This window comes from Protobothrops mucrosquamatus, unplaced genomic scaffold (assembly GCF_001527695.2).
Source record: "Protobothrops mucrosquamatus isolate PMUCROS unplaced genomic scaffold, P.Mucros_1.0 scaffold_159, whole genome shotgun sequence".
NCBI lineage: Eukaryota > Metazoa > Chordata > Lepidosauria > Squamata > Viperidae > Protobothrops > Protobothrops mucrosquamatus.
In genome coordinates, this window is record NW_015386235.1 from 944,532 (window position 1) to 958,476 (window position 13,945).

The 13,945-nt window shown below is 41.8% G+C and overlaps 2 protein-coding genes across 2 annotated transcripts in view; both read left to right on the plus strand.

The window, feature by feature from the left end:
* GPKOW (G-patch domain and KOW motifs) overlaps positions 1-10,337 on the plus strand; it is a 16,523-nt gene extending 6,186 nt beyond the window's left edge. Inside the window, exons 5-11 of the mRNA XM_015821078.1 lie at positions 809-1,019; positions 1,985-2,117; positions 2,344-2,479; positions 4,793-4,925; positions 5,946-6,015; positions 8,059-8,144; positions 9,159-10,337. Coding sequence (XP_015676564.1) covers positions 809-1,019; positions 1,985-2,117; positions 2,344-2,479; positions 4,793-4,925; positions 5,946-6,015; positions 8,059-8,144; positions 9,159-9,290 — 901 coding nt within the window. The 3' untranslated portion in view covers positions 9,291-10,337. The remainder of the gene's footprint in view (positions 1-808; positions 1,020-1,984; positions 2,118-2,343; positions 2,480-4,792; positions 4,926-5,945; positions 6,016-8,058; positions 8,145-9,158) is intronic.
* Positions 10,338-11,955: 1,618 nt separating this feature from the next.
* The window catches only part of WDR45 (WD repeat domain 45), a 7,966-nt gene continuing 5,976 nt past the window's right edge, over positions 11,956-13,945 (plus strand). Inside the window, exons 1-4 of the mRNA XM_015821100.1 lie at positions 11,956-12,057; positions 12,380-12,454; positions 12,551-12,655; positions 12,839-12,988. Coding sequence (XP_015676586.1) covers positions 12,009-12,057; positions 12,380-12,454; positions 12,551-12,655; positions 12,839-12,988 — 379 coding nt within the window. The 5' untranslated portion in view covers positions 11,956-12,008. The remainder of the gene's footprint in view (positions 12,058-12,379; positions 12,455-12,550; positions 12,656-12,838; positions 12,989-13,945) is intronic.

The window sequence follows — 13,945 nt, forward strand, 5'->3', positions numbered from 1 at the left end:
CAATTTATTTAACTACAGGAAAATGGTAGCCATAGAGTATCTTGATTTCATCAAAGAATTCCTCAAGATCTTCCATGAGAGTGTAGTAGAAGCAAGGGAAAGAAATGCCTCTGCCATTGGAGAGGAATTACAACTTTTTACTGTAGAAAAGTTATTTGACAGAATGGGAAAGCTTTGGGCATGGGAAAAAAGTGGTTGAGTCATGTTTTCGGATGCATGCATGGATTCTTTCCTTTCTACCCCACATGTAAATGCATAGCAGTATAGGTTTTATTGCCACCAATTTCAAACTCTTACAATTAAATTACTTCATATAAGTTTTAATTGCTTAAAAGCGGTTAACATTGTAAGAGGAGATGATCAATTATTATCAACCCCATATTTCCTCTATAAGAACTTCATTCCAAGGTATCAGGTCAGTGCTAAGCTTTGAACAAGGTGCTTTCATGTCTTTCTTGAGCTATTTTTGTGCTATATATGAGCCGCGGTGGTGCAGTGGTTGGCATGCAGTATTGCAGGCTAATTCTGCTAACTGTCAGCAGTTCGATTCTCATCAGCTCAAGATTGACTCAGCCTTCCATCCTTCCCAGGTCAGTAAAAGAGGATCCAGATTGTTGGGGGGCAATATGCTGACTCTGTAAACCACTTAGAGAGGGCTGTAAAGCACTGTAAAGCGGTATATAAGTGTAAGTGCTGTTGCTGTTGCTATTTCTGTTAGGTAACATAATTTTGCATTTTTTCAGGTATAAATAGTGACCTCAGCTTCTTCCCTTTTGTCCCATTGTTCTGCTTTGCTTGCCTATCTTAGGGACGTGAAGCCAGCAGAAAACCGTCTTCGGCCCAAGGGCTTGGGCCTTGGAGCAGATCGCTCAGCAGCCAAGGACTTGCAGCCCTCAGGATCCCGGCGACCCCCAAAACCTGGCGAGGAACCTTCAAAGAGCAAAGATGAACCTTTGGGGTTGGTTCCAGGAGGCGCTGTCTTCATCGAAAGTGGACCTCATAAGGAGCTGTACGGAAAGGTGAACTGACGCTTTTCTTGAGCTAGTTGCTTTTTAGACTCTGGACTGAGATGAAGCCCATCCCCTCATCCCCCAAAGAAGATTTGGGAAGTGAGAAATAAATCCCTTTGCTCTTCTTTTGGAATGGGGGTCCAGCTTTTCTCTGCAACCTCTCTACCTTTGTCTTAGGTAGATAGCCCCTGCCTGTTTGTGTCCCAGTGATGAGTTTTGCTGCGGCGGCACTGCAGAAATATTTTTTTATTTATCAAATGTGTATAATGCTGATTTCATTACGATTCATTTGCTCATGAAATTGTTGTGCAAACGTAGGCTCTTCCTACTCTTCGCTTTGCAAGCTACCGAGGATTTAATTTATTTTTTAAATGAGGATGTTCTGATAAAACAGGGCTTGAATCAGTTTGCAGTGCAGATATAGCCTTTATTTGCAATCTGTTCTCTCAGCTATCCACTTATAGCATTTCTTTTTATTCATGTATTCATGTATTTACTTTTCTGTTAAGAGTTCACAGTAGTTAATATGGAGCTTAATATTTTATCCTCCCAGTGGTGTCCTTGTGAGGTAGACTGAGTTGGGAGAGAAATTATACAGTATTCCAAATTTGCCCAGTTAATTCCAGGGTCAACTAGGGCAGTGATGGCGAACCTTTTAGAGACCGAGTGCCCAAACTGCAACCCAAAACCCACTTATGCATCATCGGGTGCCGGGTGGGCGTGGCCCATTGGGTGGGTGTGGCTGNCCTAAAGCAAAAAGGTTTTTTAAAACCCAGCTGAAGGCCTAGGACTGGGGTGACGACTCGTGTGCCCACAGAGAGGGCTCTGAGTGCCACCTCTGGCACCCGTGCCATAGGTTCGCCACCACTGAACTAGGGACTTGAATCTAAGGCTTCCTAGTCTCAGTCCAGCACTAGAAGGATTATACCACCACACTCACTTAATTACTGGGCCCTGACTTGTGTCTTTTGTAGATTGAAGGTGTTGATGGAGATAATGCTCGTGTCATGGTGAAACTGGCAATTGGCAACAAAGTGGTCACTGTGAGTCAACATGGAGTTCGGCCTGTTACCCAGAAAGAATACGATAAGCTGGCTAAAGACTTAAGTAAGTTAAAGTAGATTTCCCCATTGTTCCCACATAGACACCAGAACTTCTTCTGCTCTTTGGGGATGCTAAGTAGCAATACTAGCTTCCCTCTCACGGCGGCCCTCCTTGTCAGTATTAAAAACCAAGTCATCTTGATTGCAGAACTTGGGGTGAAAATCTGCTGTAAATCTCTGTTCCCCTCATGGGTTGAATTCTCTCAACGATTTGCTTTTCCCCAGTACAGGTCGCCTCAGCAAGGCTCACAAAGAGAAGGAGGAGGAACAAAAAAACGAGGCCAAGGACAGCTCGGATAACAGGGCCTCCAAGGGAAAAAACGAGAGCAGGGACAAAAAAAGGAAGCACCCAGCCGATGCAGATAGGTAAATGTGTCCTGCTATTGCAAGTGCTGAGTGCTATTTTAAAGTCTGTAGCTATGGTGGCTGGTGGTGGGATCAAGCATTTGCCAGAATACAGCTTCCAACAGCGGTGAAGGGAGAAATGAGAAAAGACCTCACTTGGCTCATTATTTAGAACTAGCTGTACCCAGCCACGCGTTGCTGTGGCTCAGTCTGGTAAAAGCGTGTGTTGCTTTTACGTCCAACAGGTGGCGCTGTTTTTCAAAAAAAGCATGTTTTTACCTGTCACAGGTGTGACATCTATATAATATAGGTATATAAAAACACGCGCGTATTCGAATGCAACGTTGTGTCTACATTTCAAAGCAATTGGTGAAGAACTTTCGGAGATTTAAGATTTTGAACAAACAAACATTTACATTTTTATTTATATAGATATAATGTATATTAGTGCAAGAGCGCCTCTTCTTTGGGGATCACAGTGCTGACTCCAAAACATATGTTTTTAATCCTTTTTAATCAAATCCCATTTGATGTCTTCTCACCCACTATTTCTGTTTTTGATTCAGTGTAAGTTGGCATATTTAGAGATCTTGCAAATGAGTGAGCAGATGGAGAATTATCAAGAAGTCAGTTCAGTTGGGAAGCCTTAAGCCTAAAGTGTGGGCTTGGTTAACTTGAGAGCATAAAAAGGGAACAAACAAAAAAAAGTAGCTTTTCGACAGGTGGTGCCCTAAGAAGCAAATGTGAAAGTAAATAGACAAAAACCTGCAATTATGAGCTGTGGTATTTAGGACATATTAGTCTTCCTATCTCACAGGTCGGCAACCTGCGGCTCCAGAGCCGGATGCGGCTCTTTGAGCCTTCCCCTGTGGCTCCCAGCCTCCTCTGCCATTTGCAGAGAGAGACAGAGACAGAGAGAGGCACTTGCACTTCCCTGCTTCTCTGTCTGTCTCTGTCTCTGTCTCTCTCTCTCTCAGTGTGTGTGTGTGTGTAAAAGAGCGTGGACTCACAGTGTTCTCCGAGGAGCTGAAAAGCTTTTTGGGCGGGGCTCCTCCCTTTGCTGCGTCTCTGCAGGAAGCAGGAAGGGCAGGAGAGAGCTACCTAGCCCAGCTCAGGAATTCTGGGAGTTGAAGTCCATGAGTCATAAAAGAGCCGAGGTTGCCTACCCCTGAGCTTGTTGGAGAACAGCTTGAAACCAGCTTGCCAGGTGAGCAGAAGATCAGAGAGGGGGGAGAGAAAGAGAGAGAGAGACAGAGACAGAGGGAGGGAGAGAGAGAGAGAGAGAGAGAGAGGAAAGAGAGGGGGGGGGAAGAGGACTGGCAGACCAAGGGCAGAAAGAGAGAGAGAGAGACACTTTTGACATCTAAAATGAAGATAACACTGTATATATCCTTTTTTACCTTTATGATATACACACACACACACACACACACACACACACACACACATATATTTTAAAGGTAAAAAAGGATATATGCAGTGTTATCTTCATTTTAGATATCAAAAGGGTTTTGTGGCTCCCAGTGTTTTGTTTTCAGTGGGAAACGGGTCCAAGTGGCTCTTTTGAGTGTTTTGGGTTGCCTACCCCTGTCCTATCTCATAGCAAAAAAAGCCAAAGGGTTGGAGAAGCAAATGGTCCCACTTCAGCTAATGGGAAGGTATTAGGATTTATCATTTCAAACAAAAGAAGTCCTACTGCACTAAATGGACATTGGAAGCAGTGATCTCTAAGGAAGATAGTTAAATGGAGGGAAAGCCCAAGGGATGACATGGAAGATAATTTGTATCATTGGAGCTCAGAAACCATTTTCAAGCCCTAAAACAACCTCTAACTATTTAAGGGAAGGAAAGGTCAGATCAGGTCAGTTCTGGACATCACACTTTAAAAAGGAACAGTTTCATAAAAGGATAACATGGATGATCAGGGGAACAGAAACTAAGCTATGTGAAGAGTTGAAAGATTTGGGTTTCTTTAGACTTGAGGAAAAAATGACAAGAGCATTACACAGAAGGTCTCTCTCTCTCTCCCTCCCTCCCTCCCTGTCCCTCTCTCTTGCCATGAAATAATGGATATAAATTATAAAAAGGCAGTTTCTCTGAGAACATTAGAAAAAACATCCTGACAATGCAGGTAGTTTGACAGTAGAACCTTTGGCCCAAAGGAGTGGTAGTCTTCCCTTCATAGGATTTACATAAGCAAGGGCTAAGTAGCCATCTAATTGTATACATTGAGCTTGCTTTAATCTGAATTCTTGCACTAAGTAGGGATTAGGTGATTGCCTAAAAGACCCTTTCCAACTCATAATTCTTCAATAATTTCTCTTGTGCCCACAGAGAGAACCATACTGGGAAGCAGAGTAAGTCTACTGACAGTTCCTCTTCCAGAGCTACTCACTGGTTACGCCAAGATCTGCGAGTCCGTTTTATAGATAAGCTCTACAAAGGGGGCAAATATTATAATACTAAGGTACTTGCAGAAACCTGCTTCTCATCATTATTAATACAGCATTACTATTTGAACCTAGAGTGTACAGGTCATACATCTAATTTAATAGCATTGTAATATTTTTTTACGCTGTGGGTGAAGAAAAGCATAAATTGCAATGCCAACAAACCCACTGTCCCAACTGGCATCCTCCAGATATGCTGGGTTCCTAGAATTTCCATCCAGCATGGTCGTTTCCTAGGATTTTTGGGTGTTGTAATCCCATTGCCTCTGGAGAACACCAAATTGGTGAAGGCAGATTTAAGCCCGGTGGGAGAAGATAATGAAGGACCACATGACAACTCTTTGAACTTTGCCATTCAAAAACTTCTTGAGACTATATCATAAATGCCTTCTTAAAAAATAATGCACTTCTCTTAGTTATGAAAGAGAGGTGAAGTTAATATGTAGACAATAGATGGAGCTGGGAGGTCAAGTCAGTTCAGTCTAATTCTCATAAGGCAGCAGCAGCAGAAATGGAGGATAGCTTTTCATCTTTGCCAGAATAGCAGTGTTCAGTTTGGCTCATGGCGTCATTATACCCTGTGCAGAATTTCTTTGCAATGGTTTCAAAAGTGCTATGTCCTGCAGTGATAAAGATCCTTCTCAAGGTTGTACTTTTGCAACATTTTGCTTGGGGAGTTGAATGCAATAGAAATGGGGGGGCTCACCAATGCTTTTCCCCTCAGGCAAGGAGCCATTTCTGAAAAGCTGTGGGTTTGTTTTTTTTCTTGGAGCCTAGATGTATTGAAGTGATGGGGTAGAGATACCAAGTTTCAATATTGCCCAGAGAAGGCAGGTAGGATTTTGATCAAATAATAACTAATGACTCTATGAGCAGCTAAAGGCCTGTTTTTGTGAGGGAGAAGCCTGTGTCCTTTCAAGTTATGAGTGTTTGCAGCTGAGGGCCAGTTCCAGGCAAAGTCTGTTATAAAGACTCAACTGACCCCATTGTTTGGACATAGAAGGTATGAAATCCTGTGTTGTTGTTTTTGTCTCCAGATGATAATTGAAGACGTCCTCAAGCCAGATACTTGTGTTTGCCGAGTAGACAAAGGACAAATTCTGGATGGTGAGTGTATTAGTGTTACTGCTTAAGTCTGAGACTCAAGACTTGACCTTTGGTATTTTTGGAACAGCATCTTTAGCTTGCTGATTAGGAAGAAAGTTGACCAACTTTGGTGCAGACGTTCTAGTGCTTCCAAGGAAGACACTTGTGATTTGGGATCCCAAGTTTCTGAAAGAAGGTTTGCATTCATGTCAACCTCCCAAATACTAAGCTTGTCTACTCTTTTCTGGACTTCCTTTTTCTCAGAGGTGATTGTAGGTCAGACATGTCAAACACAAGGCCCGGGGGCCGAATGCGGCCCGCGAAGTGGTTTCATGTGGCCCGCGAAGCCATCCTGGAAACAGTGAGGGAACGGCCCCCGCTGCCTTGGCCCTGGCCCAGGCCTGCCAGGAGCCAATGTACAATTTTGTGGTGGCCATCTATGCTGAAATGCATTCAGTCTTAGCTCCACAAGGCCATCTAGAAACAGCGAGGAACCAGCCCCTGCTGTGTCGGCCCCACCCCCTGGGTGCATGCTGGGGAGGTGTCACCCTTTGTGAGGAATGAAGAAATGGACCATGCCTTGGCGCTTGCCCCGGTCCCACCCCCTTCTGCCAGAGACCCTCAGATCTGTCCCACTCCTGCCCAGGCCCCCAAAGGCACTCTTGACACGAACAATGTAGAGCTGGCCATGCCCACCCAGTAGGCCACACCCACTCCATCCACACCCACCCAGTAGGCTGCACCCATCCTGCCCCCCCCCCCGAGGGCAACCGCAATGCTGATGTGGCCCTCAATGAAATTGAGTTTAACACCCTTGTTGCAGGTGATTTTGTCTTTTACTTTTGCTACTCTGTCCATGCTCTCAAGATACTTAAGGTTCTTGTCTTGCTTTTAACAGCTTGTTTTAATACTTATATAGATAAACATTACTCTTTGATTTTGAAATCTTATAATAAAGAACGCTTTATACATCAGTATATGAAGATACAGGCATTAATATTTGAGACCTTCGGTGCATAATATTTTAACGAGATTTTTTTTATTTAAGAGGACTATGGGCTGATAGATTATCTGCAGTATGCCAAATTAAGCAAATTTGTGAAATGTACTGTTATCAGAATTTCAGTATATCTGCTTTCTTGAGATACTGATAGAAATGTGAGCATTTGCAATGTTTTTATTTCTATAATGCTTACTACTCTTAGTAGCAGAATTACTTTACTATCTAGGTTTTTGGTTCCAGGTGTGGTAATGAAGCTGAGCAATTATTTTAGAGTCTCCCCTGATTAGCAGTTTCTGCTATGGAACTAAAATATCCCTCCACCCAAATTTCACATGATCTGTCAGATTAGGTACTGCAGTACCCAATCCTGAACACTTTTTAAAAAGTGTTAGTAGGTGAAGGCAGAACATATATAATCAGTCATGAATGACTCTTGATGACTTGATAGGCAAGCACTCTCCATGCTCCCAGTCAAGCACAACTTCTTTCAGTTGTTGGATACCCATCATTGTCTCAGCTTTGACATTGCTTGCCCTTTCTTCTTGATCCACTAACCATTCCTAGTATCGTTGACTTCTTCAATGAATTTGCACGCATGACATGGTCTTGAATTTGGGCTTCTAGTGATGTTTCTGGTTTTATACGATTCAGCACCTCTCTCTTGGTTGCTCTGGCTGTCTGTGATATACGCAATAATTTATGCCACCACAGTTCAAAGGCATGCTACATTCAATTTTTAGCACAAAAGGCTTTACATTACCACTGAAAGTCTGACTTTAGTTTGGAGCATCTATCAAAAACTGGTCCAAAACTTTCAATCTATCTAATAACTGGGTAATTGGTAAGAAAATGATATGAGATGCAAAATGCTGCTTAAGGACCATCCAAAGTAGGATAAGAAGATACCCATGTGATGGCCAGGTTCCTGGTTTCACTTGAAACTAGAGAAACTATGTTTGAGAAATTCTCTTTGACATGATTTTTCAGGTAGCTAATGGAAGAGTGATATTTCAGGTAGTAGTATTAATGACTTCAGGTTCTTGCTTCGACCTCTTTTACAGGTATCCATGAGTCCATGCTGGAGACTGTAATTCCTCGGAATGATTCAGACTGGGTTATGGTGGTATTAGGGGAGCATGCTGGAAAGGTAAGTCACTAATCCAGTGATATGGAACCTGGCTAATTTCTCTTAAGACCCCTGAATTTCATGCTATAGAGATATGGGATTATTTATTTATTTGTTTGTTTATTTCTATTTATTATTAAACTTGTATGCCACTAACACAATGGTAAATCGCAAGTACGATAACAAATTGTTACTTCAGATGCAGGTGATCCAAAATTCAGTCTCTCTCTTGTCAAAATTTTGGGTTACATCTTATATTATCCCATAATATTTATCCTGCAGATTTAGGCAGATAGTAGTTATAAAATAGTGAAGCTTAGCATTGCAATCGCTACAGATTCTTTATTGCTCACACTACTATAAGAAGCTTCATTTAATTCCACTAGTCCTCAACTAATGACCAGTTTCTTAGCCATCGTTCTAAGTTACAACAGACCTCCCCTACGGTACTTATGACATGGTCCTGATGATTCCCCTCCCCCCCAACAGTGAAACAGCTGCATTTTGGGTGCTTGGCAACTAGTCTGCCATTTGCAGCATCCCATAGTCACGTAAGCACATTTTAACAATGTTTTTGCCAAAAAGCAGCAGCTACTTTCAGGTTTCAGCAAAACAAACCCATGGCAAGCTGTTGATTCATGTAACAACCACAGCATTTGCTTAATAACCTACATAAAAACATTGTAAAATTGGATGGATCATATGGGTGACCCACTTTATGACTGTCATGACTTACAATAGTGATGGGCAAGCATAAGTCAAGGACTTCCTATATGTGTTTTTTTTTTGAAAAAATTACAAAGTAAATTAAAATGTGTCATATTGTATGTGAGAACACAGATTTAATAAGGTTCGGGGCTTTCTTTTGGCACTGCAATATTACAGGAAATTGAGTTATGCTCACTACGTGTCATGGTTGTTGATCACTGGAATACCACAATATTTAGAGCTCCACAGCTTGTTTACACTTGGTATGCCTGCTTTTCTTCAGGATAGGAACACAATCTCATTCATGCTTTTTCACTCTTAAATTAGATGGGCCGTATTCTGCGTCGAGACAAGGGACAGAGTCGTGCAGTGGTGCAACTGCAACAGGATGAAGAAAAGCTTCTGACCCTGGATTATGATGTAATCTGTCACTATGTTGGTGGCGTCGAGGATGATTGACATCCACAGCTCCTCCAAAAAGAGAACATCTACAGAACAGAGGAATTTCTCTTCTGAGGCTCAAAATAAAGAGCCAAGTTCATAATCTCAGCGGAATAGTGTTGGAAGTATTAAGCATGACAAATGACACTGTTGGCAGCCTTCATATGCACAGCAATCCATGATTCATATTCAGTTATTTGGCTTTTTTTTTCCTAATGAAAGTTAGATGGGCTGTTACTTTTGGCTAGTGACATGATCAAAATCTCTGAATCAATGATGGTGCTCCAGAATCAGCCAAAAACAAGGCACTATGTGGCACAATCAAACTGTTGCTGGTCATCTCTGGATCTAGAGGACTGAAAATTAAGCCACTCCTAGCAACAAGGAGTTCTGATTTAGAACTAGTGGTTCATGGGCTTCCATTATAAATTATTCTTTGGGATATGGAGTTATAATCTCTTAAATTCTTTTCTAGAGAATAACTACTACAATTTGTGTCATCTGCTGAAAATTTGGGATTGAAGGCTGGTAAAATGTATGTAAAAATAACTTGCTTTTAAACTAAAATTTTCAAAACATTCAAGGATGGAACCTGGAACCAATGTATCTTCCTGATTTTTTTCAGGATGGTCATTTTTTTAAATGAACTTATATTCACAAAATCCTGAAGCAATTAGTAGACAGAAAAGAGAATTGCTACACTGTATGGAAGTTTGCAAAAGTTATTTTGTTAGAAGAAACTGACAAGATTACAAGGCATTCCTGGAAGAAGGAATAATACTTATTTTACATTATCCTGGGGTGTGTATTTTCATCATAGCCCTAAACATAAATAAGCATCAGAAATAAACAGATGAATCATCTTTTGGGAAGTGTCTGATTTTGCTAAAACAAATAAGATTGTGTGTAAATTTCCCTCTCAAAATGTCATGTAAAATTACTGTCCATTTTCCTGCCACCGGTGTAAAAATGAATACAACTACTATGTGTAAATTAAGTTTCATGGATTTCACTGATAGTTTACTTTCATTTTGGCTATAATATAAGTAAAGTCTTATTTTTGCCTATTCTTTGTCTGATTGTTACTAAAACTGTGATCAGTAAATTGTGCTATCTAGGATGGTCTTTAATTTCCAAAGCAAAAAAATTAAATCAAATACTTGACATGTTACAAAACTGTTGAACCAACCTAGCACTCTTGGGTTTTACTCTTTTTTACTACCTTTATCTCAAAACTTTATGAAAACACATGCAAACAATGAAAGAATATGATGAAGGCATTGAAGAAGAAAAGGATCTCTAAATAGAAATAAAAAATGTTTCTGTGTTCGTGCCCATCTCTCCAGAGGATTATAGGTTCTTCGCTATTAAGAAAATGCAAATAAGCATTTTGATTTGGGCCATTTACTAAGGGGAATTTATGTTGATTTGGGAGTCTCCTAAGTTTAAGCAGTTCAAGAATATTAAAGATCACAGAGTCCGAAGTATCTCAAACATACGTGTTATGCAGTTTGGCTTCCTCCCTTGCTCAGAGAACAGTTTCCTGGAGATAAATATGGTCCTTTCCATTAGCCAGTGAAGCAACAGGTGCTTCTCTCTTTCCCTATCCATATCTTTCTTTTTTATGTTGTGTTTCTGAGGACCAGCGCGGTTCATGCGTTTTAACTACTTTACCACATTATTTAAACGCTTTAAAAACGTTATTTTATCTTTAGTCCCGGTCAATTCCCGCAACGGGACAGCTGAATGACTCGTATTGCCAGTCTCAAAAATGGCCGCCTTGATAACACCCGGCCCCTTCCCCTGTAAGCAAGAGAGAATCCCCGTATGTTCACAGCTCACGGCTCCCTGCCAGTTTCCAACATGGCCGTCGAGACTTTAGTACTTCCTAGCTTACGTGAGCGCTCTGTGCCTATTCTCTGTGGTCTAACGGAAGTAGCTTGCCTGCCTGCTGTTGTTTACCACCCGAATAGCTGGTGTCGATGTAAATAAAGTGGGGAAAGGTAAGGAATCTTGCAGGTGAAGCGGAGGGAGGAAGAGGGGTGGCAAACTTCAGGTAGGCCTCTTCAGATTTTTAGGAAAGAAACCGAAGTGGCAGGCAGGTTCCTGTGTCTCCACTGTTAGGACAGACTGAGTTAAGGAGTGTTGAAGAATTTTGGGAGGGGAGGACGGCGTAGCTGTAACCTTGCCGAAGTGGGAAGTAGGTGTATCTTGTTGGAGGAGACCTTGCAAGGAGTGTTGGGTATGAACACTTGCACGGGAAGAGAAAGTTGTGACTGTGAGGTTGATAAGACCAGATCCCCGTTAGGAGAGAGAGAATCGTTTTATTGCTTAGTGGGCTGTAGGGAGTAAGACGAGGTCCTGAGAACAAACGCTGGAGTCAGCCCAAGAAGAAAGAATGGCAAATGGGTCGGTAACTGAAAGAACTGAGGTCAAATTGAAGCAACTGAAGAGAAATAGAAGTTCTTAAATGAGACAGATATGAGTGGCCAAAGGTATCTTTTGGGAACCTGGTGCCCTTATGGGGTGGTCTGAGATGACAAAATATATAAGAAAGCTAGTATGTTCTTAGGACCTGCTGGAAAATGTCACCAGGGCTATTTGGCCTTCCACTGGCATCATATCTCTTGTGTTGATTTTGTCTTTCTGCACCATGATGGGTACCTTATTGGGTAACAGAAAAGAACCAAGAACATTGTGTGCCTGCCTCAACTGAGGCTGTCCCATCAAGCTCTTATGGCTCAGCAACGTGGGGTTAATAGCCTGCGCTTCAATCAAGATCAGAGTAAGTTATTTAATTTGTCTGAATGTGTTCCTCAGGAGATCTAGCACTCTTTTATTAGGGAGTTGTAACTGAGAGTCATAGGCCTTTCAAAATAAGAATTTTGAGATATTTTCAGCTCATAAAGTGATCTGTAACCCCTGCATCTGAGAATAGCCGTGTTGATGGAAATATACTTTCTGTTTGCTAGGAAATGCATTTTTTTATTTCAGGGGTTCTTGGGCTGGTAGTCTAATATCACTAGTAGATTACAGTCTTCATTTTGGCACAAGTGAGACATGATGTTCCCAATATACCACACAGTTGATCTGTCCTCTCATAATAGGCTGTTTCTGCTGTGCTATGGAGACGGGTGTTCGGATCTATAATGTGGAACCACTTATGGAGAAGGGGCACCTTGGTAAGGAGCAAAGAGCTAAAAATGTAGGATAGTGGAATATCTCTATTTCTGTGCAGTGAGTCCTACAATAGTACCTCTTGTTTTTTTCCCCGCTAGATCACGAACAGGTGGGCAGCGTAGGGCTGGTTGAAATGCTACACCGTTCTAATCTCCTTGCTATTGTAGGAGGAGGTGGCAACCCTAAATTCTCTGAGATCTCAGGTTGGTATTCTCAGGGGAGAAAGTGGAATCAAAGCAAAGGAATCATGAGTTCTGAATTTCAACAGTGTTACAGAGAGAAGCAAATATGATCTCTGATTATCCCCTAACAGGGACATATCTTTTCCCTGTTTCTCTATGTCCTTGTTGATCTATGTCTTCTGTTTCCTCATGCTTCCATTGTAGTCTTGATCTGGGATGATTCTCGTGAAGGGAAGGAAGGCAAAGACAAATTAGTACTGGAGTTCACCTTCACCAAACCAGCATTGGCTGTTCGCATGAGACATGACAAGTATGTTTGGAGTTCATTCTCTTTCTCCTGGTTCCAGAATATGGGTAGGGTGCTATATCCTTCTGCTTATCTGAATTTGATTGCCACAATAACACCTCTTGTTACAATATTATATCAATGCAATTTGTTTACAATAAAGTCTGGACTGGCATCATTGATTGAAGCAGAACAAAAGTAATTAGAACATTTGAATGTGTATCAGTTTATATTCTTGTATCAAGCATTGTCATATTGACCCACTAGTTGGAAACAAATATAAACTTGTAAAGATATACAATTCTAATTGAATATTTTACCTTGTTTTTACTCTGTTGTAAGCTGCCTAAATTGCCTCCAGGCAAGATGTGTGGCATATAAATGTAATAATTAAATAAAATAGCCTCTGCAGCAATATTCTCTAATACTTTTGTATAATACTATAATGGTAATGTAGGAGAAGAAGTAGCAGAACTTGGGATGGAATCAAAAGAGGATTCAGCCTACAATCTCTATGTAGCCACAGACTAAGTCCAACTCCTCTAACCCCCTGAGGTATCTTATCTTATCGTACTATGTCTCCACTCTGCTTGGATTTTGGCAGGGAAGAAATTCAGCTCTGGGCCGCAGAGACTTGTCCTTCTGCTCAGGGACTGAAAATCCAAGCAGAGTGAAGGGGGAGTGTAGTAAGGTAAGGAGCACAGGAGCCCCATGGGAGTAGGGGAGGCCCTGGAAGGCTTAGCACAGTCTGTATACAGGTTGGGGGGTGGGGTGTTGCAGACAAGCCTCTCTGCTCTGGAGCTGAAAATCCTCCCTGCCAAAATCCAAGCAGGATTTTCAACCTCTGAGCAGAGACACTTGTCTGCAGCACCCACACCCTGACTCACACATAGCTTATCTTGGCCTCCCCCACCCCCCTGAGGTACCCCATGCTCCTTACCTGGGATTTCATCTGCTCAGTGACCCATGAGATTGATCAAGGACCACATGGGACTGCCTTGATTGCAGTCATGTGACATCTCGCT